Source organism: Lepeophtheirus salmonis, chromosome 8, assembly GCF_016086655.4.
Source record: "Lepeophtheirus salmonis chromosome 8, UVic_Lsal_1.4, whole genome shotgun sequence".
Taxonomy (NCBI): domain Eukaryota; kingdom Metazoa; phylum Arthropoda; class Copepoda; order Siphonostomatoida; family Caligidae; genus Lepeophtheirus; species Lepeophtheirus salmonis.
In genome coordinates this window covers 31,632,796-31,658,570 of record NC_052138.2, presented here as the reverse complement: position 1 = coordinate 31,658,570, position 25,775 = coordinate 31,632,796, and the positions used below count along the sequence as shown (strand labels likewise).

At 33.3% G+C, this 25,775-nt stretch overlaps 5 protein-coding genes across 9 annotated transcripts; 2 read left to right on the top strand and 3 right to left on the bottom strand.

Annotated features, from left to right (window-relative positions):
• Positions 1-4,144: 4,144 nt before the first annotated feature.
• Positions 4,145-8,849, bottom strand: GCS1 (mannosyl-oligosaccharide glucosidase). 3 transcript variants are annotated; one of them, XM_040718496.2, is made up of 10 exons: positions 8,175-8,849; positions 7,676-8,063; positions 6,403-7,201; positions 6,253-6,348; positions 6,098-6,188; positions 5,810-6,044; positions 5,536-5,738; positions 5,193-5,385; positions 4,898-5,132; positions 4,145-4,834 (listed from the first exon to the last, which is right to left on the bottom strand). In XM_040718496.2, the coding sequence occupies exons 2-10, from the start codon at positions 7,769-7,771 to the stop codon at positions 4,395-4,397; spliced, it is 2,388 nt and encodes a 795-aa protein (XP_040574430.1). In that variant the 5' UTR covers positions 7,772-8,063; positions 8,175-8,849; the 3' UTR covers positions 4,145-4,394. The 3 variants fall into 3 exon arrangements, with proteins under 3 accessions (XP_040574430.1, XP_071746740.1, XP_040574432.1); XM_071890639.1 differs by having other exon boundaries at positions 8,188-8,849; XM_040718498.2 differs by having other exon boundaries at positions 6,253-6,345; positions 8,175-8,305.
• Positions 8,830-10,821, top strand: Acat2 (Acetyl-CoA acetyltransferase 2). 2 transcript variants are annotated; one of them, XM_040718499.2, is made up of 5 exons: positions 8,830-9,161; positions 9,379-9,500; positions 9,553-9,665; positions 9,722-10,509; positions 10,581-10,821. In XM_040718499.2, exons 1-5 carry the CDS (start codon positions 9,116-9,118, stop codon positions 10,697-10,699), a joined length of 1,188 nt encoding a protein of 395 aa, XP_040574433.1. In that variant the 5' UTR covers positions 8,830-9,115; the 3' UTR covers positions 10,700-10,821. The 2 variants fall into 2 exon arrangements, with proteins under 2 accessions (XP_040574433.1, XP_040574434.1); XM_040718500.2 differs by having other exon boundaries at positions 9,001-9,177.
• Positions 10,815-11,569, bottom strand: LOC121123377 (uncharacterized). The gene has a single exon (XM_040718502.2). It carries the CDS (start codon positions 11,459-11,461, stop codon positions 11,051-11,053), a length of 411 nt encoding a protein of 136 aa, XP_040574436.1. The 5' UTR covers positions 11,462-11,569; the 3' UTR covers positions 10,815-11,050.
• Positions 11,570-13,868: 2,299 nt separating this feature from the next.
• Tbca (Tubulin binding cofactor A) lies at positions 13,869-14,726 on the bottom strand. Its single transcript, XM_040718503.2, has 2 exons — positions 14,375-14,726; positions 13,869-14,310 (listed from the first exon to the last, which is right to left on the bottom strand). Exons 1-2 carry the CDS (start codon positions 14,534-14,536, stop codon positions 14,134-14,136), a joined length of 339 nt encoding a protein of 112 aa, XP_040574437.1. The 5' UTR covers positions 14,537-14,726; the 3' UTR covers positions 13,869-14,133.
• A 1,843-nt stretch (positions 14,727-16,569) lies between these two features.
• Positions 16,570-20,809, top strand: LOC121123561 (E3 ubiquitin-protein ligase RNF14). Of its 2 annotated transcripts, XM_040718687.2 has the most exons (8): positions 16,570-16,715; positions 16,891-17,134; positions 17,202-17,331; positions 17,388-17,530; positions 17,600-17,751; positions 17,818-18,160; positions 18,215-18,403; positions 18,470-20,809. In XM_040718687.2, the coding sequence occupies exons 2-8, from the start codon at positions 16,962-16,964 to the stop codon at positions 18,591-18,593; spliced, it is 1,254 nt and encodes a 417-aa protein (XP_040574621.1). In that variant the 5' UTR covers positions 16,570-16,715; positions 16,891-16,961; the 3' UTR covers positions 18,594-20,809. The 2 variants fall into 2 exon arrangements, with proteins under 2 accessions (XP_040574621.1, XP_040574620.1); XM_040718686.2 differs by lacking the exon at positions 16,570-16,715 and having other exon boundaries at positions 16,761-17,134.
• Positions 20,810-25,775: the final 4,966 nt, after the last annotated feature.

Genomic DNA, 25,775 nt, shown 5'->3' with positions numbered 1-25,775 from the left:
TATTGCAATTACGAAAACTTATAGGCAATGATGATATTTTGCACATTTAAAAAAAAAGAAACCCAAAATCAAGATAATAACCAATGAGTTCTACTCACGGACCTATATAATAATTATTATATAGGTCGGTGGTTTTACTATAGTAAAACAAATATATGGTGTACACCTAGGGTCAATCACTTAACCTCATGCAGGGGGATGTGTATTTTTTATGGTTAAAAATCAAATGGCAAAATATAATTGACTTTGTACAATATTACTCCATTTTTATTTCAACAGCATCAAAAAATTTATGTCAAGTCACGTGCTACATTTAATATATCTTTTACCAAGACAACATTTTTGAACTGAAATAAAAATGTTTTATTTTAAAAAACTTATTAAGTATTTCCATGCTTTAACATTTTTCTACATGTCAATTACAAAAAAAATACCAGAAGTAAAGTTTAGATCGAACATTTTATCAGTTAAAGTTAAGATTCATCTTTTGGCAAAGGATGTACAATATATTTAACTTAAATCTTTAAAAGATAATTAACGATTAGAGAGAAAGGATCAAAGGGTTGAATGAGGATTAATTGATTAATAATATTAATATTTTATTAGACATTATTGTGTCCATGCCGTTTTCATTTCATCACTAAGTATAATTTATTAATTTTACTTTATATAATAATAACATAATTACTAGTAAAGTTGTAAAAATATATTCTATCTGTGATAAGTGTGAAAATTTATACTGAGATGTATCTAGTTTACTCGTTTCACATTTGGTTATCTTGCTGAGGTTAATAGAAATTATTAACATGGGTGCATACATTATTATTTTCCAATTTCCTTGAATACACTTATAATTTTCTTATGTAATAATCATTTAAAATTTTACAAAGTAAATCCTGGAAAGTATTTTTGTTAGTAGATATCCCTTTATAATTTTGTTAAGCAGTAATTAAATTGCTATTAATTTATATATACAAACACAACAAACAATTTTTAAAACACTTAATAAAATCTTTTTAAGTTATAGTTTGTATAATAATACTAAATAAAATAATTTCATATATTAAATCATAGGCAAAATGGAGTTGCCCCTATAAAAAATACTAAATAAAATAATTGCAGTGTTATTATTTAGTTTTTAAATGTATTCTTGGTTTATCATATATTCAAAAAATATACAAAATACTCTGATGTGTAGATTTCATAATTTAAAATAAAATATTATAAATATTTGTAATGATGAATATCTTAGAATCAGCCTTTCAAAAATAGATAGTAAATATGCTATATGGCAAAATTAATTCATAATATTCATTAAAAAAATGAAAATGGCACGCACACAATACTGTCTACTATAATATTAATATTATTAATAAAGTAATCATTATTCAACCCTTCGATCCTCTCTTTCTTTCTTAATTCTCTACTAAAGATTTACATTATATATATTGTTCATCATTCGCCAAAAAGATGACTCCTAACTTTAACGGATAAAATATTCGATCTAAACTTTACTTTTGGTAATTTTTTTGTAATTGACTTATAGAAAAATGTTACAAGGTAATATCTGTATCACTCTCCGATTGAAAAACTTACTCTACGCAAGTTTTTTTTTAAATTAAAAACATTTTTATTTCAGTTCAAAATTTTTGTCTTGGTGGAAGAGTTTGTAGTACGTGACTTGACATAGATTTTCTGATGCTGTTGAAATAAAAATGGAGAATATTGTACAAACATTTTGCAATATATTTTTTAACCATAAAAAATACCTTAACCTCTACATGATGTTAAGTGATTGATCCTAGGTGCACTCTAGTTATTATTAGAACTCATTGTAGTAACTTAACCAAGGAAGAATTACTCCGATGTTGATCTTCAATTCTACTCCTGAGTTACAATTATAACTCCACAACAAATCCTCAAGGTTACTATCTGTCTTTTATGAGGACATGCAAATGCTCACTCGGATTTCGTACATATGAATGATAGCTTATATCTTTTAGAAAGGAAGTTCACTCCTCAGAAGTTAAATAATAATGAAAACAGCACAGGATAAGAAAATAACTCTTCAGCAGACGATAGGGTAGCGGGAAGTTGCCCCCTTGTCTTATCTTTTTGCATGAAATTCTGCTACATCTCCCCATCTGTTGCTTATAGGTTATACATACTAAGTAAATCAAATATATATATTCTTATAATAAATCTATGGAACATCAGAGTCGCAAAAATAGGATGTTAATCGGCATTTCTTATTGCCTATCACTGAATTTAAAAATATAGAAATAAGGCCATTTAAAAAAATTATTATATCCTAAAAAAAGTTATTAAACTAATTATCAACACAGTGTTGGAAAAAAGGATCCAAAAAGGTCATTAAATTTCTTCAACATTATTTTATTAAAAATTTAACAACATTATTTATTAAAAAGGCCCTTTATTCTTTTTGAAGGAAATTGAAAGAGGCCAACAACATTTTTTAAAAGTCATTTCATATCAGAGTCGGAAAATGTGAAAAAAAATATTAAAAATAAAAATTCTAGTACAGCCCTGGGTCACCCCCCCCACACACACACCGACTATGACCCTCTAACTTTGGAGGTCAATGGGTAAGACACTCTATCACTGCTGAAGCTGGCATACTATTCGCCATTTGCCCATCATCCAAGGTACCATGAGGGTACCTTTGGCTTATCCGAATTTCATGCATGACCATGATCCTATCTTCCCCAATCCCTTATCTCTGCTCCTTTCAAAAGTAGGAGCTTCTTAAACAACCGAACCAGGGTGCCCAATTTTGCAAAAAAAAATCTTCCAGTCAGTTAAGTCCAGCAGGAATTCGTCCCATTCCGAAACCTCTTTTTGAGAAAATTTATCGAAAAAAGAACAAAAAAATGCCACACGTCTTCTACTTTAAACTGCAGAGAACAGAAAAGAGTTAGTTGTATGGCAAATTCCAGCTTTATTTATTGACATAGGTATGAACAAATGAATTACATTTTTGATATTAGAAAAGGATAAACTATTGGTGGTATCGTTCTTTTTTGTTCAATTTTTAATATATTTTTTGAACGCATCAACTTTTGATAGAATATTTTTTTAGATGCATAATTAAATATAAATAAGAGTATATATGTTTTAATAGAGTTTTCAAATATTATCCCTAATGCTACTATAAATGTTGAGGGTTCTTCTCCCTATGGCCCTAATACATTTTCTCCCTCCAAAATTATATATAAAGGCACCTGATGCTAGCATGGGTTTAAACTCAGTACTTCCATATACCTCACTCTGCCACCTACTCGTGCTCTCCAAAGTGCCAACCCCCATAGGTCTAGAGTTAACATGTTAGTTGTGAAAAAACTACCTTTATAAATTTAAAAAAAACAGTTGGGTTGTATGCTCTGTCATCTTGTTCGTTCATTCCTTAACAGGTCGTTGTCGTGTTAGCTTCTCCAATTGAACTATGCACTCACCTATCTATGGTATATATTAATTCAAATACCTTTACGATATTTCCCCTGTACTAATGCCATTTTAAATGTAAAAGGTTCTCCTCTCAATAGAAGTAATTCATTTTCTCACTCCAAAATCATATAGCCTGCAGCTAATATTAACAAAGGTCTTAATTAAGTAGCACCATACGTCTCCCGCCCGCCTTCCCTTAGCACTCTTTTTTTTCCTTACAAAAGTGTCATCTCTACCAATGAGTCAAGATTATTCCATTCAGCATGAAATAAATAACCGGGTTGGGTTTGATATTTTAGTGCTGTCCTTTGAACCAAATTGGATTATTTTTGTTTCCATGGCTTTATCATCTTATAAATAACTACCTATTTAAATAGAGTATATTTCTCAAATATCTTTTTTCATCTTTTTGTTGGGATTCATTTCAGCATAAAATAAACAACAGGCAATTACAAATAATCTACAAATACATAATAAAATGATTCCACAATAGACTATTTCAATATTGAATTTGGACCAAATTATCAAAAAATACTCATATTAGCTTTCATAAAACCAAAGAATAATTTACAGAAACTAAATTTAAAAAAATGCTTGGTTCAACTTGTATAGACTGTTAAAATACCATAAAACAAATTTAAACTGAATGAATAACGAGTAATAAAAAAATCACTAAATATTTTGTCATAAATTGTATAAATAGAATTTCTTGATAAAAGTGAAAAAAATAAAAAACAAATAATGAAAAACCAATTCATGTGAGTAAAAAAACAAATTTCATAAACCAATAAAATCATAAGAACGTATCAAATCCGTAAGTATGGAAGTAGAATGTACATAAAGCAGAATATGCTACCCTTCAGTGGCATCGCTACCCACCAAAAAAAAAAAATAATAATGAAAGCTAGCATCGCCCCTGGTACCCTATTTTAATAATTTTCTCCCATGATTAAAACAATAAGGCTAGACCACCCAGTAAATGGTCTACATCCCTGTCCAGCCCCAGTAGAATCATCATACTGCTCCCATATGTACCCAGTTCGATAATATTCTTTCATCAAGTTTGAGATTAGATTGGAGCGAAGTTTTAAATAAATCCTTTGTGCTTCTTTAGCATATGGACCAGGCACTAGGTAAGCATAGTAATGTAAAGCTCTCACTGACAAATAGTTTATATTTATCCAAATAGGGCCACGCCAATATGGTGGATCGTGCTCGGTATTACGCTTATTATAAAGGGAAGATGACTTGGAAAGAGATCGAAGCCCATAATCAGTATAGTAGACCTTAGGATTATCCAAGTCTGAAAGAATCTTTTCTAACTTTGACGAATCCGGACTGACAATTTTGAGGATGAATGGAAACAGGCCTGTCATAAGTAAAGCATGATAAGCAAATATGTATATGCGTCTTCACTGCAAAAATCACTTACTAACATAACCAACTTGATTCACAAATTGAAACTTCGGTTCTTTTCCAACAACCCTTATTTTTTGAGGAGGTGCTTCATGAAGATGATGGTTGCTATGCTTCCTCGGTGGTCGCTTTAAAGATACCTGCTCAGTATGTAAACCATAATCTAAATAGGCACCAAATTGTTCTGACCAATGAGCTTGATCAAGGAGATCATTATCAAGAAGAGTTTTTGCCGTTGACGTGTAAAGTTCCTTTAAAAATGATAAATTTAGATTTAAAAATATTGCCTAACGGAATTCAAAAATGAATACCAGTTCCTTAGAATCAATCCCAATAATTTCTCCAATATTAGACATTAAAGAAGATGCAAGTGCCATCCAACATCGAAGATCAATGTGTCTTTCTTCATTACTTGGGTGAGATGCACGAGGAAAGTCGTCAAGACCTGATGTTAGAGTTTTAGGGTTCAATTCATAAATTGCAGAAGCGTTTCTACCTCTCCATCTTTTAAAAGTAAATTCATAGAAAAAAATATAATATATGACTATTTAAAGTAGCTAATTAATATTTTATGATTGAGCGTAGTTATACGGCTATACAATTAAGAAAGGAGAGACGGTGTGGTTTGAAAATAAATCTAATTATAATTTATACCTATAAGTTCCTGGTATTTCGCCCATTTGAGTTCTATGAAACCATCCGTACCATTTTTCTAATCTTGGCCACATCTTTTTTAAATAATTCTTGAATTCTTGTGGGATCTCCATTCCTTTATCCTTAATCATGGAATCCAGTGACAAAAGTAAAGTAGGAGGATTTGCATTTCGATTTCTTTGAACGACAAATTCATCTGGAACCTTAGATTTTCACAAGTTTAAACAAAAATAGGATCCATAGGATTTTGGAATTTTTCAATATTTTTACAAACCTTGGCTCTAGCCTCAAGACCCAAAATTTGTTCCCTCGGTATCCATCCTTCATTGTTCAGTAAGTCCATCCAATGACCCAGAATATCCATACTAATTTTAGGATTCCACTTGGATATAAGAAGATTGTGGAAACCTTCATCCCAAAGAAACCCTCTAGGGAAAAAACTCCTGGAGGGAACAGCAGTGAGCAATGGAGCGTCCCAGTAATTGACCGGCCCATTTGATTTTTCGGACCTAAAGCAAAATCTTAGCCTATAGTAAACGAAAATTAATTATAAATTTCTTACTGAACAAGTGAATGTCCGTAGAAATATCCAATACCCCCAATCATGTTACTCATTGCAGCTTGAGCAAATTTTATAGTTTTTTCATCAAAGTCTAAGGAAAAATTGATTAAAATACTTTTCGTTCGTAAAAATATGAGAGTAAGGAAAAATAATACCTTTGGACTTCAGATGAAAAGTATCTTCAAATTTATCTTCAAATTTCCCCCTCCAATGAGCAAGAAGCTGATCATATGCATCCCCTTTTAAGTCTTCTGAAAATTCGATAAATTAAGGCCTTTATAATGAAATTAATTGATTCTCAATACCTTGATTACTAACATTATCCAGAGGAGAAAATACAACTTCCAACTCAAAAGGAAATTTAGCAACAATCTGATATACCGCAAGATCTGGATGTTCAGCAGTAGGTCTCTCTAGTGCAATCATTCCATCCTTTAGCTTTAGAGATCGCATCACTACTTCCGAATATTTATGTGGACCGGGAGTCTCGAGAGCAGCATTGTATATACCAATAATTCCTTTTCCTTTCTCATGAAAAGACATTTTAAAATTTCCTAGATGGGATGTGCTTCCATATATAATATTATGACTTTTGTCATATTTTAATTTTTCAGTCAATGTAGATCCGGATTCAAGACCAGCATAGAAAAATAATGAGGTAATTTGTTTTTGAGGAGATGAATGCTTTGATTCTGCCTTAATTTTGGCTGTCCACCTTTCCCCTTTCTTTACAAAGGATGTCTTTAATATTACTGACTTATCAATTAATTCCTGATAACCAAAATTTTCTCCATCATGCTGAAGCCAGCCAAAAGACTCTAGGTCATCCGATTGCTCACACCAATGTCTCAAAGACTCCTTGGGACTCATCCACATGAGCCCAACTAATAAGTCCTTTGGAGCCCTAGTTCGAAGTCCAAAATATACTCCCGGCCTATAACTACCCCAAAATCGAGATGCATTTTTTTGTAAATTAGGGGATACTTTGGGTGCATCGAATGGGGCATTGACTGGAAGATCCAGAGATCCTAGATGCACTAAATAACCAACAACACAAATAACGAATAGTCCAAAACCTATCCATAATACTTGGCCCACCATACTCTGAAATATGAGAAAGAATGGATTTATTTCGGTCTACTCTATTTGATTCAATGAATATAAAAACAATCTTTAATCAAAATCAAGAAAAGAATCAATCCTAATTTGTTCAATAATTGATAGACATATTGGAGTCGATTAAATGCTTTATATTCAAATTCGTGGGATGAAGTAAAGATGCTAAGAATTTACAATTCAAGAATAGATTTGAGATACTTATATTGACCTCAATATGTCCCCACTTCTCATTTTATATTGTGAAGATAATTTTGGCTACTTTAAGTACAATTTGCGACACACACAAAGGGTTAATAAGAATAATTTGTTGATAGAGATTGACGAATATTCGTAAAAAAAAAAAAAAAAAAATGAAATCCACACTTAATTTTGAGAAAAATCATTTAAGCTCGTTTTAGTGTTAACGGACAAAAAAAGCGGTAAAAAACACAAATGTGATGTTAAACATAAATATCCTACAACATCCTCCGTCTCATCTTCATGGGTCTGGGAAATCCTGGCGTTTTTGGATTCAGGGAAAGATTGGCTTTTTTTGACATGACGATGCCGAACCATGCTGAGTGATCACTAAGGAAAGATCCCTTGTCCTGGAGAGATGAATGGACTTGAAGATCTACAGCTACAAATAGAGGCAAACTGAAGACTAGAAGAGAAGCCTTCAGAATTCCGACTCAGCGCGTAGATGAAAGAATGATTGTCGATGGATGTGAATTGTGATGTTTGTCAAAGTTAGCCGGGCTCTGACGTCACAGCTGTGTTTACAGATGAAAATGACACGTCATGATACGGACAACACATCAATGTTGTTATTATAACAGGGTCAGTCAGCAACGGTTTTCTCTTTTCACTGAAAATTTACAAGCATAACGGATGATGTCATTGGGGCTCCCAAAAATAGGAGTATAATGATATATAGAGAATAATTGAAAAATATAAATAAGATAATCTATGTAAATGCCTGTATTTTTTACTTTTTATATATTACATTTGCACAAACAAATGCGCCCAATGACATCCCAAAAAGGGAATGAGAGATAATTACCACAGAGCATATATGTATATGCTCTGTGACAGTTACTGTGTAAATCTGTTGTGCTTGCCGTACGATTTTCTTCTTGCATAATGCTGTTCTAACAAGAAATAACATTGCGACACACTTCATCAATCTTTTTATCGTTCTTCATTATCATGTCATCTCTATAGATGAAAATAATATAATAATGGAGGGGGGAGCAGATTTTTGAGAATTACTACTTGAATAGGTGTTTTTATTTTCTATAGATCTTATCATTATTTTCTTAATTTTTTTAAGAGAAAATATATAAGTTTAAAGTAATCACTATTGCGTGAAAGAGGAAAGGTAAAACTGAGGCGGATTTGTTGCGGGGTTATAATAGAATAATTATAAGTCCCTCTTAGATTCGGAGTAGAACTGAGGATAGATGTCACTATCATTATATCATTGCTAGATGGGGTTTGTGTTTATTGCCTTCATCTCGAAGCTAATCAAACGTCATGACAGCTAAGCTGCTCTTCTCCCAAATATTCTTTAAAGTGTCATTTGTAAGGATTAGCACGTTCATTTTCGATTTCTTTTATTGTGGCATACTGGGAGATTATATTATTTTCAACTGTTGTTATTTCTCTAGCTAGTTTTCATCTTAAATGACGTGAACGAACGCATGCCGCTGTGCCTTTACTTTACACTTTAGCGTTATGCATTGACTTCTTTCTTTTTTCTAACAGTTACCACAAACAGGATTCTTTGATTCTCTTTCGCGTTTACTCAACTTGAGACTCCATTCAATGAAAAATGTTCCTTTTACCTGATAACTGACAAAAACACTTGATTCATTTAGTTTGAGTTTTCTTTTCAGCGAGAGCATTTAATTCTACACCATGGCCAAAGAAATTGTGATTGTGTCTGCTGTTCGTACTCCAATCGGTATTAATACCAATTAGTAATTACTATATAATAACACCAAATCAAATGGGTCTCTTTTTTGACTTTTGAGAAATGAAAGAGGGGAACCTCTGCAACTCAATTTTTTATCATTGAAAAATTACTAAATGTTGAAAGTGTAGTGCGTTTCAACCTTTTGTTGTATTCAATTCACCCGTATTTTTCATAACAATAAAGCTTCGTACGTTATCCCCCCTAGGCTCATTCATGGGAGGACTGGCTGATATGCCAGCCGAGGCTCTGGGCTCTATTGTTATATCATCGGCTCTTTCTCGGTGTAAAATAGATCCTAAAGATGTATCTGAGGTTATCATGGGACAGGTACCGATGTTCCTTCGAGTGAGTTTCTTTAATGCTTGTGAGATATTTCTAGGTTTTAACAGCAGGACAGGGCCAAAACCCTGCCAGAAAAGCTTCAGTTAATGCTGGAATTCCTCTTACGGTTCCAGCACACGGAGTCAGTCTAGTTTGCGGATCTGGCTTAAAGTAAGAACTGTTGTTTTGTATATTTTATATATATTAAAATTGTGATTATCGAATAGAGCAGTTATATCTGGAGCACAGGCAATTAAATGCGGAGATGCTGAAGTGGTAGTTGCTGGAGGACAAGAATCTATGAGCCAATCGCACCATTCCCTTCGCCTCAGAGGAAATTTTGCTCATGGAAACGCTTCTTTTAAAGATACTATGCTAATAGATGGACTCACTGATATTTTCGAAGGCTATCATATGGGAATTACGGCAGAAAACATTGTCGAAAAGTATGGTTTGAGTCGTGAAGCTCAAGATAAATTTGCATATGAATCACAAATGAAAGCGAAAGCAGCAATGGAAGCTAACATATTCGAATCAGAAATTGTGCCTGTTACTATTCCACCTAAAAGGAAGTCACAAACAGCAACAATATTAGATAAAGATGAGTTTCCCAAACCAGAAACGACACTGGAATCATTAAAAAAATTAAGACCCGTATTCACATCCGGAGGTTCCGTTACTGCTGGAAATGCATCAGGACTTAATGATGGAGCAGCTGCTGTTGTTATCACATCTAAAGATTATGCCTTGCAACACAACATTCCTATTCTTGCATCCATTGTATCCTATGCTAAAGTTGGTGTTGAACCTTCCATTATGGGAACTGGACCTATTCCTGCTGTACGAGCTGCTCTTGAAAAGGCTGGTTGGTCGAAGGATGAAGTTGATCTTTATGAGTTGAATGAAGCATTTGCTTCTCAGTCTTTAGCTTGCCTTCACGATCTGCAGTTGGATCCTACAAAGGTGAACGTTAACGGGGGTGCCATCGCATTGGGACATCCAATTGGTGCTTCAGGTACGTTGATCCTTTACTTATGGTACCTAATCATTTTTTTAACATCTTTTAATCTAATCTCTTCGTCATAGGATGTCGCGTTTTGGTTACACTTGTCCAATCAATGATCCGCCGAGGAGCAAAGAAAGGAGTCGTTTCACTTTGCATTGGAGGAGGAATGGGTATTGCAATATGCTTAAAGGCTTCTTAAGTGGTTTTATTATATATATATACATATATTTTACTGGAAGACATAATTTATAATACTACATAAATTACATAATATTTTTAGAAGAGCAGTATAAAAAAATATAGATGTTAAAAAGTGACAAATTTTTGCTATTTATATTTCAATTTGGATAACGAAAGAGTATACAATTTACGTACATATTTTCAAATCTCGAAAGTGGATATGACTCTTAATAATGCTTATAAATTACACACAAAACTATTTGTAGGAAGGTAGAAGGTATTGAGTAGGATATTATATTTAATACAAGAACACATATTATATAGGAGTACTTCAGGAATGATAATTAATGGAAGGAATTCATGGTTGAGTTTAGTCATCGCTAGGAATCCATTCATTGTCATCATCATCCGATAGTGATAAATCTTCATCAGAGTTCGAATCTGATGGACATTTAAATTGAGCTTTTAACTTTCTCGTCGGCCGCATCTTTCGCGTATGCTGATATTCGATTTTGTGTCGAGAGTTTTTGCGAATACAATCAATTCCAAAATTGCATTCTGGCCGTACATCATTAAAATCGCTATCCCCAGGATGTGCTTCATCAATACGATGTTGTGGGTTTCTACGATAGCAGCTCGTACCATATGCACAAGACGGCCGATTAGAAGATGTTTTAGTTGGTGGAGAATTGACACTAGATGTATCTTCATCATTGTTTTCATCTTCATCACTCGATCCTCGAAAGTCCGCCGGAGTAATTAAAACAGGGAAGGTTGTCATTTTGATTTTATTATTTCCAATTTCGTATTTTTACCACTATTATTATTGTGTATTTTATACCATGCGGCTGACGTCACAGAAAATCTAACATTGCACAATATAGCTGTACAGCTGTTGCAGGGAAGTAACTTTTTAAAGGTTGAGTGAGATACTTTTTGAAGATCAACTAGATTGACTATTATAATTAATATATTAATTAAATACAATATATGATTTATGAATATATTGCTCCAGGATAAAAATGTCCAATCAGTTGCATAGATTTTAAAATATTGAAGTTATCACTTATCTTAAACAATATGTAAAATGAATTATATTTATCTTGTTTTAGGCTAGGAATAATTGTCTAAATCCTTGTAAGTGTGTATCAAAAAGAAAAGGATATATGATCTCTCAAACTTGCCGACATATACTTACCTTTTTGATTTACTCTCACGAGCATTTCAAACATTTTTACATCCCTTATAATTAATAAGAACACTTATACATTTCAAGTTACCAGCATTAACTTTTTTTAAATGTATCCTCGCGAGGATTTTGACAATTTTTAAATCCCTAATTATGGCTTTTATCAATGTAATCATAATTATAGCTTTTAAATTTCAACATAAATTTTAGAGAGTTATTCTTTGACTTCTCTTGAACAATTTTGAAATGTCCTCATAGGACATTTTTATTCCAAAGCAGAAATATGAACTCATATTTTTAAATTATACAAACAAAAAGTTTTAACTCATTAAATTTTAATTTCACATTTTTCTTGCTTATTATTGAATTTAATAAACAAACAAAAAAAGAACAGCCAAAAAACTATTCCAAATGATAAAAATCAAATATAGTACAATATTATTTGTTTATGAGAAAAAATCTAATATTACAAACCAAACAGTGTACGACTCTTATTTGAATTTACAACTATTTAAAAAGTAATCTACACTTACAAATATGTAGCTCCTATTAGGGGTAATAGAAATACAATTAACCTCGGCTCCTATCACCTTGTATTCAAGAACTAAAAACTGTATTCAATTACAAATATATACAATTATATATATTACGAGTATATGCAACGAAAATGATTTTTATAATATTTGCAATAATTTTAATAAAATTGCTTGAAGTAGAAATGTTTAACGAAAGACAATATAGTATCAATTTTATTTATCAATATATAATTTATTCTCTGTTTTTATATAAATATTTTTAACGACAATTACATCTGACTGACTCAATATCATTATGAAGACTATCATACTTTCTGTTTCGATGTGTGTCTAAATTAATAAGAAGATCTCCTGTCTGTGCAGATGCACGAATTCCATCATCAGACCAATCAGAATCGTCATAGGCCTCAAGAGTACAACCTTGTCTCACAACAAAGGACTCAACATCATTTTTATATTTGAGATTAATCAAACTTGACCGTAGGGAGAAAGTTTTTTCTTCTCCGTTATTGAGGACAATAGGGTCCCAGTCATCACTCACGCAATTTTCTTCATCATAAAGTACTGCACAAGCAGTTGCGGATATGGTAGGACATTTTTCTTTGGCTATGTTGGAATTAGGATCAATTGGACGAGGTGCTCCACTTCTAGATGCACCAGAACTAGTAGCCATGCCGTCAGGGCACTCACATTTTACTGCACTAATATCATCAACCAAGGTCTTTCGATTCAATTCTTGATATTTGTGATGTGGTTTGTTGAAATTTCTGGCATCAATAACAACCTTATCTCCTCTGGAGCTCTCCCTACTTCCATCATGGTCATATCCAGTGAAGATACAGCCTTTTCTTACTACAACAGTTTCTGCATCATTACGATATCTAAAAGATAGTTTTTGATAACCAGTAGCTATTGGCTTCTCCCACCCTTCACATCCATCATCATCGAATAAAATGGCACACATACCACGAGGAACGTTCTTTTGAATACATTCATTCCCAATTAAATGTTGGATGATATTAGCATGGGATACTGTTAAAATAACAAGGAGAAGGGACAAAGTCTTTTCAACTTCAATCATCTTGAAAAACTAAGTCCAAGTACTTCTGTAATATTAATTTATATCTATTTTTTTTATAAATAAGAAACATCCTCAAACTAAATGACTGGGAAATAAATATGAACTTTGAGCTTGTTATGGAAAACACGAAAGTTTGTATATGTATGTATTAATAGTCATCTTTTTAAATAAAAAACAAGCCAAATTGAGAAATCCAGTATTCCTCAAGGAAATCGGAATATGTACTCAAGTTTTTCCAGAAATCATTTATTACACTATTGAGAAACATATTTTTTGAGTCAGGAAATTGAGACCATAGCTTCAAAGTTCAACACTCATAATAAAACTGATTTTTATTTTAAAAAAATAGGCCCAAGAGTCACTAAAGATATTTCAAATCGAATAAGTTATCGAGCTCACTGTTTATTTAAACATTATAGAATAAATGAATAGGTAACTATTAATATATTAAATAAGCATGACTGATCTTAACAAGAGTGAGTATTAAAGGTTATAATATGTTTATTAATATTTTAACAAGTTACTTAATTAAGGCGTTGAGGGTTGAAGCAGTTTCTAGAGAGAAAAGATCATCATTTAATAATAGTTAATATAAGACTTTTGAAAATAAAATAATCACGACTGTGTTATCAATTATGAATACATCATTATTGAGCTTTTAAGTGCTCTTCTGAGTCTTCAAGAGCCTTCTTAGCAGCTAAGACATCCCCATTCCCATTATACTCCTCGGAGTTAAATTCATTCAGAATAGCTTTTAACTCAGGAATCGCATTTTCTAGTCTCCGATGGCAATCAGGGATCATCATGAGGCTCTCTTGCATGCACTGTAATGAAAAATAATTGTGTTAAAACAATCTTAATGGATGAATATGTTCATTATATTAATACTTCATTCATTTTCTTAACTTCACATTCGTCCCGCCCATCAGCCTTCATTTTTTCGACTTTAGCCTTTTGCATATCAGCTTCTTTGCGGTAACTCAGCTTCTCTTTACCAAGCCTTTTGACAACTCCTGTTTGAATTTTGAGTTTCTTAATTTTTTGATCCATATTTGATATTCACAACAATGAGGAGGTGTTTCCAAGGTAAGGTCTGATGATGACTAATAGAATCGATATTATTACTGAAAGTTACAACCACAAGTCCTTTTGCCTTTTAGTATTTTTCTCTAGAATTCCCGGCACCCACAAATGCAGTGTTTTTCTCTCCCCTTTGATGGAAATATAGTCAAGGTGACTCCTTGGATATAAATAATAAAGCTGGTATAATATATCAAAAAAAGAAGCGCCACAAAACCTCCTACATTCAAACTACTTCATAGGGGTTAAGTTGAAAGAAATAAAATGACAGAACACTTTTTTGTGGAAACAGTTTATGTGATAAACTTTAGTCAGAATAGTAATATATACATCAAATAATTACTTCTAAGACAATATGGATGGATCTTTGTCGTGGAACATCCAGATATATGGATCTGAGTCCATTCATAGTTCCATTGAATTCATATCTGTTTATGACATTGGGATATCCAAGATGTTCAGGGATATTATCTCTATAGAAAATGTTATTGTACCTTACTCGGTGGATGACATCTCATTTAATAGAAGTATCATTCTTTGTGCAAATGTCCTTTAACATCCAAATTGGTTACTTCATCCTCCATTGGTTCAAATATACATCCGTCGTTCTAGATCTTGTATGGAATAATCGTATACTTCTATAAGAACTGAGGTTATGTTTAATCAAGGTGAATAATATGGGAATGAATTGTACAGTAAGGAACAAAGATACTTATCATCATTCAAAAGTGTATTCTATTTCCCCTCCTAATATTCTTAGAAAACTCTGTCATTGATTTGAGTCCTTAAGTGTCATTGTTTCATTTAACAAACAAACAACTCATGCCAATGACACTGAATCTTTTTATAAGGCTTTATTATTTCTTTAATTCTAGACACTTCATCCTCACTTCTGATTCCATTATTACTTGTGAGTCTCTTCTGTCATTGGATAAAAAGTAGAAGACGATTGTGCACCATGAAAGCCACAAAACAGATTCAACTCTCCTATTACCTACAAATATGCATAAATAGTTCATGGGAATTCTTACGTGAGATATACTCGTATGTTAATACAAAATAATATATCTTATGACTTTAAATAGACTTATATTGGAAAATATGAATTTCGTTTTAGCATATTTCAAAAGTTAGTGATTTTACAAGGCATCGAAGTTTAAAAAAAGTAATTTTAGCGCTTACTTTTCTTTGTGTGTACGTTTTGTTATTCAATATTTTCAGAAATTAAAGGCAATAAGTCTACTTATATTCAAGAAAATTATATCTTCAACAAAAGATTAAAAAAATAATATTTTCACTAATTATAATATTTTAATAGTAATAGCAATAGACTTATTGTACTTCCTGGAAGTTATTGATGTCAAATGTGATAAAAACCATCATTTTGGTGAAATTTTCAAGCGCATTGTAAAACAGTTACTTTCTGAAGTAAATTATAATATTCAAAAGATATAAAAATAACCTCTATTAAAATGAAAACTAAAGATTAAAAAATTTAATGGTGGGATTAAAATGAGGATTTATTTCATTTGGAATATTTATAATATTCTTCAACCAATATAAAAATTTCGTTTATCTAATTCTATTGTACAATATTACTATTAATATTAAATAAATTCATAAATGTACTACAATCTACTCTTATTTACAATGATATATCATATTCATATCTATGAAGTAAAAACATAAGAATACCCCATATCGTATCTCCTCTCGCACGTCTTCTCTACCTACCTTATAGTCTATAATGTGTATAAGTTATAGACTATGGACTATAGTTAAAGTATTCATAGTATAAAGGAATGAAGTAAGAACAAGTAGCGACATCTACATTGTATTTCTCCGCAAAATAATAAATTATCAAAAATTAATACTTTTTAACTATCTATTATATAAAAATGTGAGGTATTCAATATAAAAACATACAGTAAATATAATTAAAGACAGTCTATAATTAAAAAAAACAAAAAAATATGTACTCTAAATATGGATTTAGTAAATATTTAGATTTGGATGAAGTAAAATTACTTTCTTCCTTCTTGTATACCTGTGTTCCCAATCTACAAACATGATACCAAAAAAATTGCGAATATCATAATATACATTATATCAAATACATATAATGCAAATGAAGGATTTTTATGAATAGGTATAGTATTGAACCATTACAAACATAAATAAACTATAGAAATTAAAATAGGGTTGAAATTTAATCACAATGTTGTGATGATTTTGTAGTGGTAATGTTAGAATATTAGATATTGATATCCTACAAGAGTCATGCAAACAATTTCACAATTTGATATAATTCTTATTTATATTAGACTCTGCCTTTTATACAACACAGTTATAAACTCTCGGTCCTTTTCAATGTTTGAACCTGCTCAAACCTAATATGGAGATGGACTTGTGCGAGCAAACGGATGAAGTTATGGTTCTATCTGAAATATTTGGAGATAAGCTTTTCGAATTCGATGAGAAACATTCCAAAGGTCAAATAAGTAACACAATCGAACTAAATGGATCCACAATCAAAATTGGAGTTTTTAAACGCACCATAAATCACAAGTAAATCCACATCTATTTGTACAAAATAATAATAATAATGAACATGTGTACTCTTTATCCATGAAAGGGAAATCCTACTTTCCAAAGATTTGTATCATATTCCTCCCATACTCCTCGAATTTGAATTTCCAGCCAATTATCCTTCGGTGTCTGTTCCTAAATTTAATCTCACATGTTCATGGCTCAACTCAAAAAAAGTAATTAATATACGTATATTAACCAGGACCATAAACATTTTGGACTTTTATTCAAGATACTTCTTCTAGAGGAGCATTTTGAAAGCCTTTGGAACGAGAATAAAGGATCTGTCATACTTTTCAATTGGATCACATTTCTTCAAAATGAAGTTTTAGAGTTTCTAGATTTTGAGAAAGAGATTATAATTGAAGAAAAAGAGTAAATAACTCAAATATGATTTCTTCTTAATTCAATCTATAAAAATGTATTTACACTTCTTTATTTCAGTGTTTCTTCCTTATTCAACACTCCCCTTAAATTCATTCAGGAGCTAGAGAGCTATGACGTTTCCAGGAAGGAAGGGTTTTTCCATGAGTCTTTGTTTACTTGCAACATTTGCTTTCAAGATAAGTTCGGAAAAGAATGTGTTCAATTTAAGGGTACTTTATTCTTAGAGTATATTTTAATGTTGATGAGGTACTTTGATTTCCTTTCTTAATCTCAAGGCTGTGATCATGTCTACTGTAAAATCTGCATGAGATCCTATTTTGAAACCAAAATACAAGAGGGCTCAGAGTCTGGAATTGTTTGCCCTACATATGAATGCTCATTTGAAGCACTTCCTACCCAGATTAAGGAGCTTGTATCTGAGAAACTTTACTCTGATCATGAAAACAGACAAATTGATATGTCCTTACGAGATATGGGCGATGTTATTCGATGCCCTTTGCGTCATTGTCAAGTTCCTACCATAATTGATATAAAGAGTAGCTTTGGAGAATGCCCTGCTTGTGGATTCGTGTTCTGTAGCAAATGTTTGTGTACCTATCACGGTATTAATCCTTGCAAGTAAGTCTTTCTAAAATGTACATTTATTGTTTTTTTATTGAATCATTCTTCAAGGGATCCTCTAGAAAAACTTCGAGAACTCATCGATAAAACAAAAGACGAGGAGAGTAAAAAAAAGTTATTAGAGGATTCTCAAAACGAAACTCTTTGTCTTGATTTAATAGAAAAAATATCTAGACACTGTCCTAAATGTCTTTCATCAATCCAAAAGTCTGCAGGATGTAACTCCATGGTTTGCACTAAGTAAGCCTTTTTATTTATTGATTTATCCTTTAGAAATATTCTAATTTCATGGTAATATGTTTTTAGGTGTTCAACAAGGTTCTGCTACATTTGTGGTATCAAATTACCTATTACAAATCCATTTGAACACTATTCTGATAAAAAAAGTCCGTGTGCCAATCTACTTCATTTTCAATGTTTAAAATCATAAATTTGAAGAAGAAATACTTTCTTACCGCTATATTTTTTATAAATTTTCAGCTTATTCAAGTTTTGACCTCAGATAAAAAAATTTATATCTTATTCATTTGTGAAATGAATGAGAAATGTTGTATTTTTTGGGAAAAATTTGCAAAAAATGTCAAACATGATCAGGAAGAGATAAATTATATTTTGGAGAAAAAGTTAAGGTCTTAAAGTCTAATGTCCAAAAAGGTTCATATTCATATAAAACTATGATTGATAAAGTTTTAAAATACTTAAGAAATATTTAAAGGTAGCTCAACTGCACATAAGGTTGGAAATGTTTATGATTGTGATAAGTAAATGAAACATTTATATATATTTAATATTATATATCATATTCAGAAATACATGCAGACCTTCATAGACGAGGTCCCCATCTTCATCTAGTTCTAAAGGGTTTTTCAATTGGGACGCTCACATTTTACGTTAATAGGTTTCGAAAACGATGTCATATTTTTATTGTTTCTTTGACAGCTGTGCTCAGAAATAATTGTAGTTTCATCATGGAGCAGTACACACTCGAGCAACGCTTACAAGTTATTAAAATTTATTACAAAAGTGGTGAGTCTTTGATCCAAACTTTAAGAGCGTTAACGCCAATTTATGGTCAACGTAATCGACCTGCAAAATCAACAATTCAACGTTTGGTGGAAAAATTTGAGTCCATATACACGCTACATAATGTTCCTGTGCCAGTGAGGCAAAGAAATGCACGAAGTGTAAAAAATATCAATTCAATTCAAGATGACCCAAATTCGTCCCTTACACGCCGTTCTCAATCGTTGGGCATCTCTGTGACATCGTTGTGGCGAATTTTGCGAAAAGATATTGGCCTACACCCATATAAGATCGAGTTCAAAAATGATCCTGATTTTCAACGTAAAATCATCTTCAGCGATGAGGCACATTTTTGGCTCAATGGCTTTGTTAACAAGCAAAATATTTGCGCTATTGGGCCGGAAAAACCCACACGTGATTCATGATGCGCCATTAAATCCCCAAAAATTACTGTTTGGTGTGGATTGTATGCTGGCAGTGTCATTGGGGCGTACTTTTTCGTCAACGATGACAATCGCCACGTTACTGTGAATGGAAATCGTTACCGCGCCATGATAACCGATTTTTTTTGGAACTTCACACACAACAAATGTTACAATCGATTTATTGAAGAGTAAGTTTGGTGAGGGTCTTATCTCCAAAAATGGACCAGTCAATTGGCCGCCTCGCTCGTGCAATTTAACGTCTCTAGACTATTTTCTTTGGGGTCACGTAAAAGCCCTGGTCTACACCAATAATCCGTCGACGTTAGAAGAGCTCAGAACAAATATTCAACGCGAAATTGCTGCAGTTTTAGCCAATTTATGCGGAAAAGTAGTCGAAAATTGGGTTCAACGATTGGACTTCGTAAAACGTGCACGTAGTGGTCATTCAAACGACATTGAATTTCATTTATAAATTAACTTGAATGTATTTCAACGGCAAATAAAGAAATCGTCAATATCTCAAACCGTTTTCGTTTTATTTAAAAAAAAAATGTGAGTGCTGTTAATGACAAACCCTTTATAACTCTAGTACAATCCTCTCCATGACCTATTGATTAAGAAATTAACAGCATATGAATGTCAATTGTTCTTCGCAACGGACAATAGTATTAGTATTTCATGATTCCTTCAAAATGCTCTGAAACCTACGAATTAAAGTTTCAACAGTTGTGATGGGATGTGAAGGGATGAATAATATCTTCTAGAAATATATTACGACTCCCAGCATGATCCTATAAATGATGATGATTGTTCTAACGTGTAGGATTCAATCCAGAGTTGAGCTTGAAACAAGGGAGAATAAGTGATCCTGGAGAAGGGAGTTTGGGGCCTTATTTGTTACGTAGATTTGAATTGTGAAAAGAGGAAGGGAAGAGAAAAAGGAATGATGAAATTGATGAATAGAAGAAGAGGAGGACCAATGACGGGAATACTTGTACTTCCCGAGGTATAAATAACTTCAACATATCAAATATATATTTCTACTCACTATTAAAGATTTCTCATAATGTGTTATGTATTTAATATTTCCTTACATGTTTTTATCTTCTTGTATATTCGTTTATTTATTAAAGTACTATGTTTTACGTATTATAAATAGTCTCGTCTTTTGTAAATAAATTAGAGTATAGTTAGAATACACATGATCTTATAAAAAGTGTTACATTATTCCTCCATGTGAATTCTTCTCCTCATGTCTCTTGGTCATCCTGGATCTCTCCACCTTATAAATAAGCTTGTGTCTCTCCCTCGTCAAGACGCAACATAAAGTAATTTCTAATCCATTAACACCATAAATCATTAGTATCCGTGAACGCATCTATCCCTAATCATCAGTCATCTCCAGTGCCGACTGCCATTGTCAAGTCCTCTCTCTAAAGCCCTACACAAAGACTACTAACCAGTGTGGAAACAGAAACCGTATTACGTCACTAAATATCACTCTTCAAAGTGGGAATGAAATGTACAGGAAGAATTTTACAGGGAATGAATTTACTGAGAATTCAATTACTAGGAATGAAAAGATGGGGGATGAATTTGTTGGGAATGAAATTGTCGGTCACGGTACCATAGAGGATAGACTGGGCGTCATATTTTCGAAAACACGCAACCTCTTCAAAATACTCAATGTTACTATCTCCCATAGTAAAATTGTAATTTGTCCTAGGAGAGAATAGGATTGTAATCTCTAGGACTACGAGGAGAATCAACGATTCTACTGGATTTAAATCTCTACTCTGACATATATATCTATATATTAAATGTGAATGTCTATGTGTGTATGTCCTTCAATTACAGCCGAACCAATGGATGGATTTTGCTAAAAAATTTCATGTAGGTTTTAATGACTCCAGAAACGGTTCTGGTAACATTTTTTTTGGGTCCCTTGGGACATGAAGACCTTTAAATAACATTTTTAGAACTTAGCCAGTACAACCTGAGGACCGGGGTGTATTTTGAATTTTAGAGGGGTTCTTTAATTTTTAGGGAAGTTTCGGCTTGAAAAATTTAACGTTCCTCAGGAACCAGAAGCCCACAACCCGTGGGAGGGGTTGTATTCTACCATATTTGAAGGGGTTCTTGGTGCTTAGAAATGGGGTAGCAGTGCCGTTTAAACTACCTTGAGGCCGGGTACTTCACCTGAATATCTAAGTATTCTCCTACAGGTAACTTGTCTCTTTGAAATAGGTTATGAATTATGATGTAACTTCAGCGACTCAAATAATGTAATTTCAGCAGTTGCAGTTTCTACAAAAGACCGATGAGGACCGGTGCTAGGACTCTCAAATTTTATTAGGACCGGAAAGAGAGGACTGCAGATGTTGTATATATGTATATGTTACCCCTAGCGGAGTACTTTAGTATTAGAGTACCGAAGATAGATTTGTATAATAAGGGAGTGAAGTATAGAGCAGGGACAAGGGAGGAAGTCCCATAATAAAGAACTATAAGAATATATTACATGGTGTCAGAATGGGGATAAAGTATCCTGGATAATGGAGGAGGAAGGAGTGACTTATACCTTGACTCCAAATGGGGCTTTGCACCCAATGATACCGCCTGCAGCTCCTCTGGCAGTGAGAGAGGATACAACTTATAATTGGGAACAGTTCAAAATGAAGTTTGATATCTATATGAACTGTTTTCAAGATATAAGAGATTCTGTTAAGGCATCGATATTTCTTTCAACAGTAGGACAGGAGGTGTTGGAAATATAAAGAGATTTTGAACTATCAGACAGCAAGAGATTTAAGTACGAAGTGGTCAGGGGAAAGTTCGACGAATATTTTAGTTCATAAAAGAATGTGATATTTGACTCCTATATGTTTTGGTCTCTAGGAAAAGGAGAAGCAGAAAGTTAGGAGGATTTATATTCGCGGATTAGGCAAACTTCTGCCAATTGTGAATTTGCATCTCAGCGAGAGAGACATTTGAGATACAAATCCCGAAAAGGTGGGACTAGCAAGAGTTACAGATGGGAATCTAATAGAAATGGAGGGCTGATCGTCGATTGAGTTTGAATGTGGAGAAAGAAAACTAAATGGAAGAGTAATTTTTGGAAATGTAAAGAGAACACTACTGGGATATAGCGAAATTATGGGTTTAAAATTAATTAAAAAACTGTTGATATTTTGGAATTTTCAAGTATTCCGGGGGAATATAAAGTAGAACTATGGAAAGAAGCAATTCCAAGGGCCGAATTGGTAGCAATGAAAGTTCTAATACCTGTGTATGATTTAGTAAAAGAGGAAATAAAAAAATTAGAAAATTACGGTATCATTGAAAAAGTTATTGACCCAACGGTTTGGTGTTCATCTATTGTAGTTGTAAAGAAAGCTATGGGAATACGTTTATGTGCATATTATCAAAACTTGAATAAATATATTCCGATTCATAGGTATTCAATGGGTTCGTTTCACAGCAAAATAGCTGGAATAAAAGGTGGTTATTTTTCAACGTTGGATGCAGTTATGGGATTCCATCATCGTTTACAGGAAGAGAGTAGTTTCCTCGCTACATTTATCACCCCCATAGGGAGGTATAAATTAAATCGTCTCCCGTTCGGGATTTCGAATGGACCAGAGGTTTTCCAGGCGAAGCTGCGCCAGTTATTAGATCTTGTTGAAGGCGTGAACGTACATATCGATGACATTTTGATCCATGGATTGATAAGGAGTCTTACGATAACAGGCTAAAGAAAGTACAAGATATTCTAAAGAGAAGTAGAGTCCAGCTGAATGAGGATAAGTGTATCCGAGGAGTTACTGAAGTAAAATTTTCGGGCTACGTGATATCAGCAGATAGAATCAAGGTTGATCCTGGAAGAATAAGAGCAGTTCAAGAGACAAGAGTACCGACAATAGTGGGAGAGTTGAGATCATATTTGGGAATGGTAAATCAAATTGCAAAGTTTGTTTCTAATATAACGGAATTGACGACACCACTTCGTGCTTCATTAAAAAAAAAAGTTCTTTATGTATGGGACAAGCCGCATGAAGAATGTTTCAAGAATATTCAAAGTGGACTTTCGAAGATAGAATCGTTGGGAGATAAGACAGAAAGGAAGAGCATCGCGTGAATACAGATGCGTCTGCACATGGTTTAGGTGCAGTGCTGTACCAGAAGAAAGGAGAAGGATGGATCCCCATTTCGTATGCAAGTCGGACTCTGACGGAAGCTGAGAAGAGGTATGCTCCTATAGAAAAGTAAGCTCTGGAAGTGGTTTGAGCTTGCAAATATTTTGCCAAATTTATTTGGGGGAAGAAATTTCAAATCAAGAAGGATTATAAGCCATTGGAGTGTCTGTTGGGAAGTAGACCGTTACCTCTTTCCCTCTAAGAATGCAGAGATTTAAGCTACGTATGCAGAGTTACGATATGATATTAGGTACATCCCGGGAGAAACGCAACATTTAGCAGATTTTGTGAGTAGAAGAGGGAAGGATGCCTCTAAGGATAGTCATCCGTTGTCAGACAAATGGACTAGAGCTGATATTAATTATATTACTCTAGGAATAATCGAAGGCATACCAGCATTTGACAAGAGCTTAGTTGAAATAACAAAGTTGCCTATGGAAGATCTGGTGCTGCGGAAAGTTTTAGAATATGTAGAGAAAGGGTGGCCTGAAAATATTAACCAAATTCCATAGGAATTTGACCGTTTTATCAATATCGTGATAACATTTTTTGTTGATGTAATTTAGTTGTTTACGGAGAGAGAATAGTAATACCTTTGGAATTACGTTGTGATATATTACATCAGTTGCATGAAGGATATTTGGGCATAAGTAAAACAAAGTTAAGGGCGAAGGAGTCCGTATTCTGGCCAGGGTTGAATCAACAAACAGAACAGACAATATATTCATGTGGAAAGTGCGTGGAGTTTGAAAGCAAGAGTTACTTTTGATACGTAGTGAGTGGACATGAGGACCATGGAAACTTGTTGCTTGTGATTTATTTATTTTTAAAAGAAAAGACTATCTTATAGTAGTGGACTATTACAATGGATACATCAAAATGGAGTCAAAAGTCCTTATCAATAGTAGGAGTACTGAAGTCAGTATTTGCTAGGCATGGTCTTCCTGAGACGTTGGTTTCAGACAATGGGCCTTCTTTACGAGTCGGGAGTTTTCGAATTTTGCAAAGGAGTGGGTGTTTAATCAGACTTTCTCATGTCCAAAACAGCCACACCAGAATGGTTTAGCTGAAAGAGGCGTGCAAACCGTAAATAACTTTTTGAAAAAAAATCGAGATGTAGAAGACGCGTTACTGACGTACAGGTCGGCTCCATTGCAAAATGGAATATCACCTACTCAGCTCCTCTTTAATAGGGAGGTCAGAACAAAGGTACCAAGGATTATAAGGAAACCGAATGATGAGGAATAGAGAAAAATTGAGGGACAGCAACGAAAGGCTTGTGAAAATTATTATAATGAACATCGTCGAGTGGTTCGAAAAATAAACTTGGAGAGAGGGGACATCATAAAGGTACCAGACCTAAACAGAGAGGGATACATCGAAAAGAGAAATGGGAGAAGGGTGAGTGTAAGAATAGGAAAGCAAGCCTACGTCAGAACTCTGGCAAAAGTACGAAAGGAGGAGTTTTGAAGGACAAAAGGTGGATTATTTATATTTAAAAAAAATAAAAAATTGTTTATATAAAAAAAGGGAATGTTCTATATATATGGTGTCAAGAAAAAATGTCAAGGGAAAAAATGGCAACGTTCTGAGAATCCCCGCCGTAAACAGGACTGATCCCAGTATCTGCCGCTGCTTGGATGGTTGTCGGTTTCATTCTGGGGAACTTGGTATCAATGGCTTTGTAATATCACTTTTTTGTGTAAATTCTCAATTAAATGAGGGGGGTGTACTTCCGACTGAAACCCCTTCCAATATCTGTTTGAGACACACAGAGGATTTTTCCTTGTGGAAGATCTGACTTTTGAGATGTCATCCATCGATGCCACTTCCAATATTGGACATTCGTACGTTGGTTTGTCCTCCTGAGATATAAAGCCACTCGAGTTTTTAGTTTTTGGGACCGTTTCGACTTCAAGCATTCAAGGCAATCCTTATAGTTTTTTTTTGTTCCACCCTCTTGCTCAT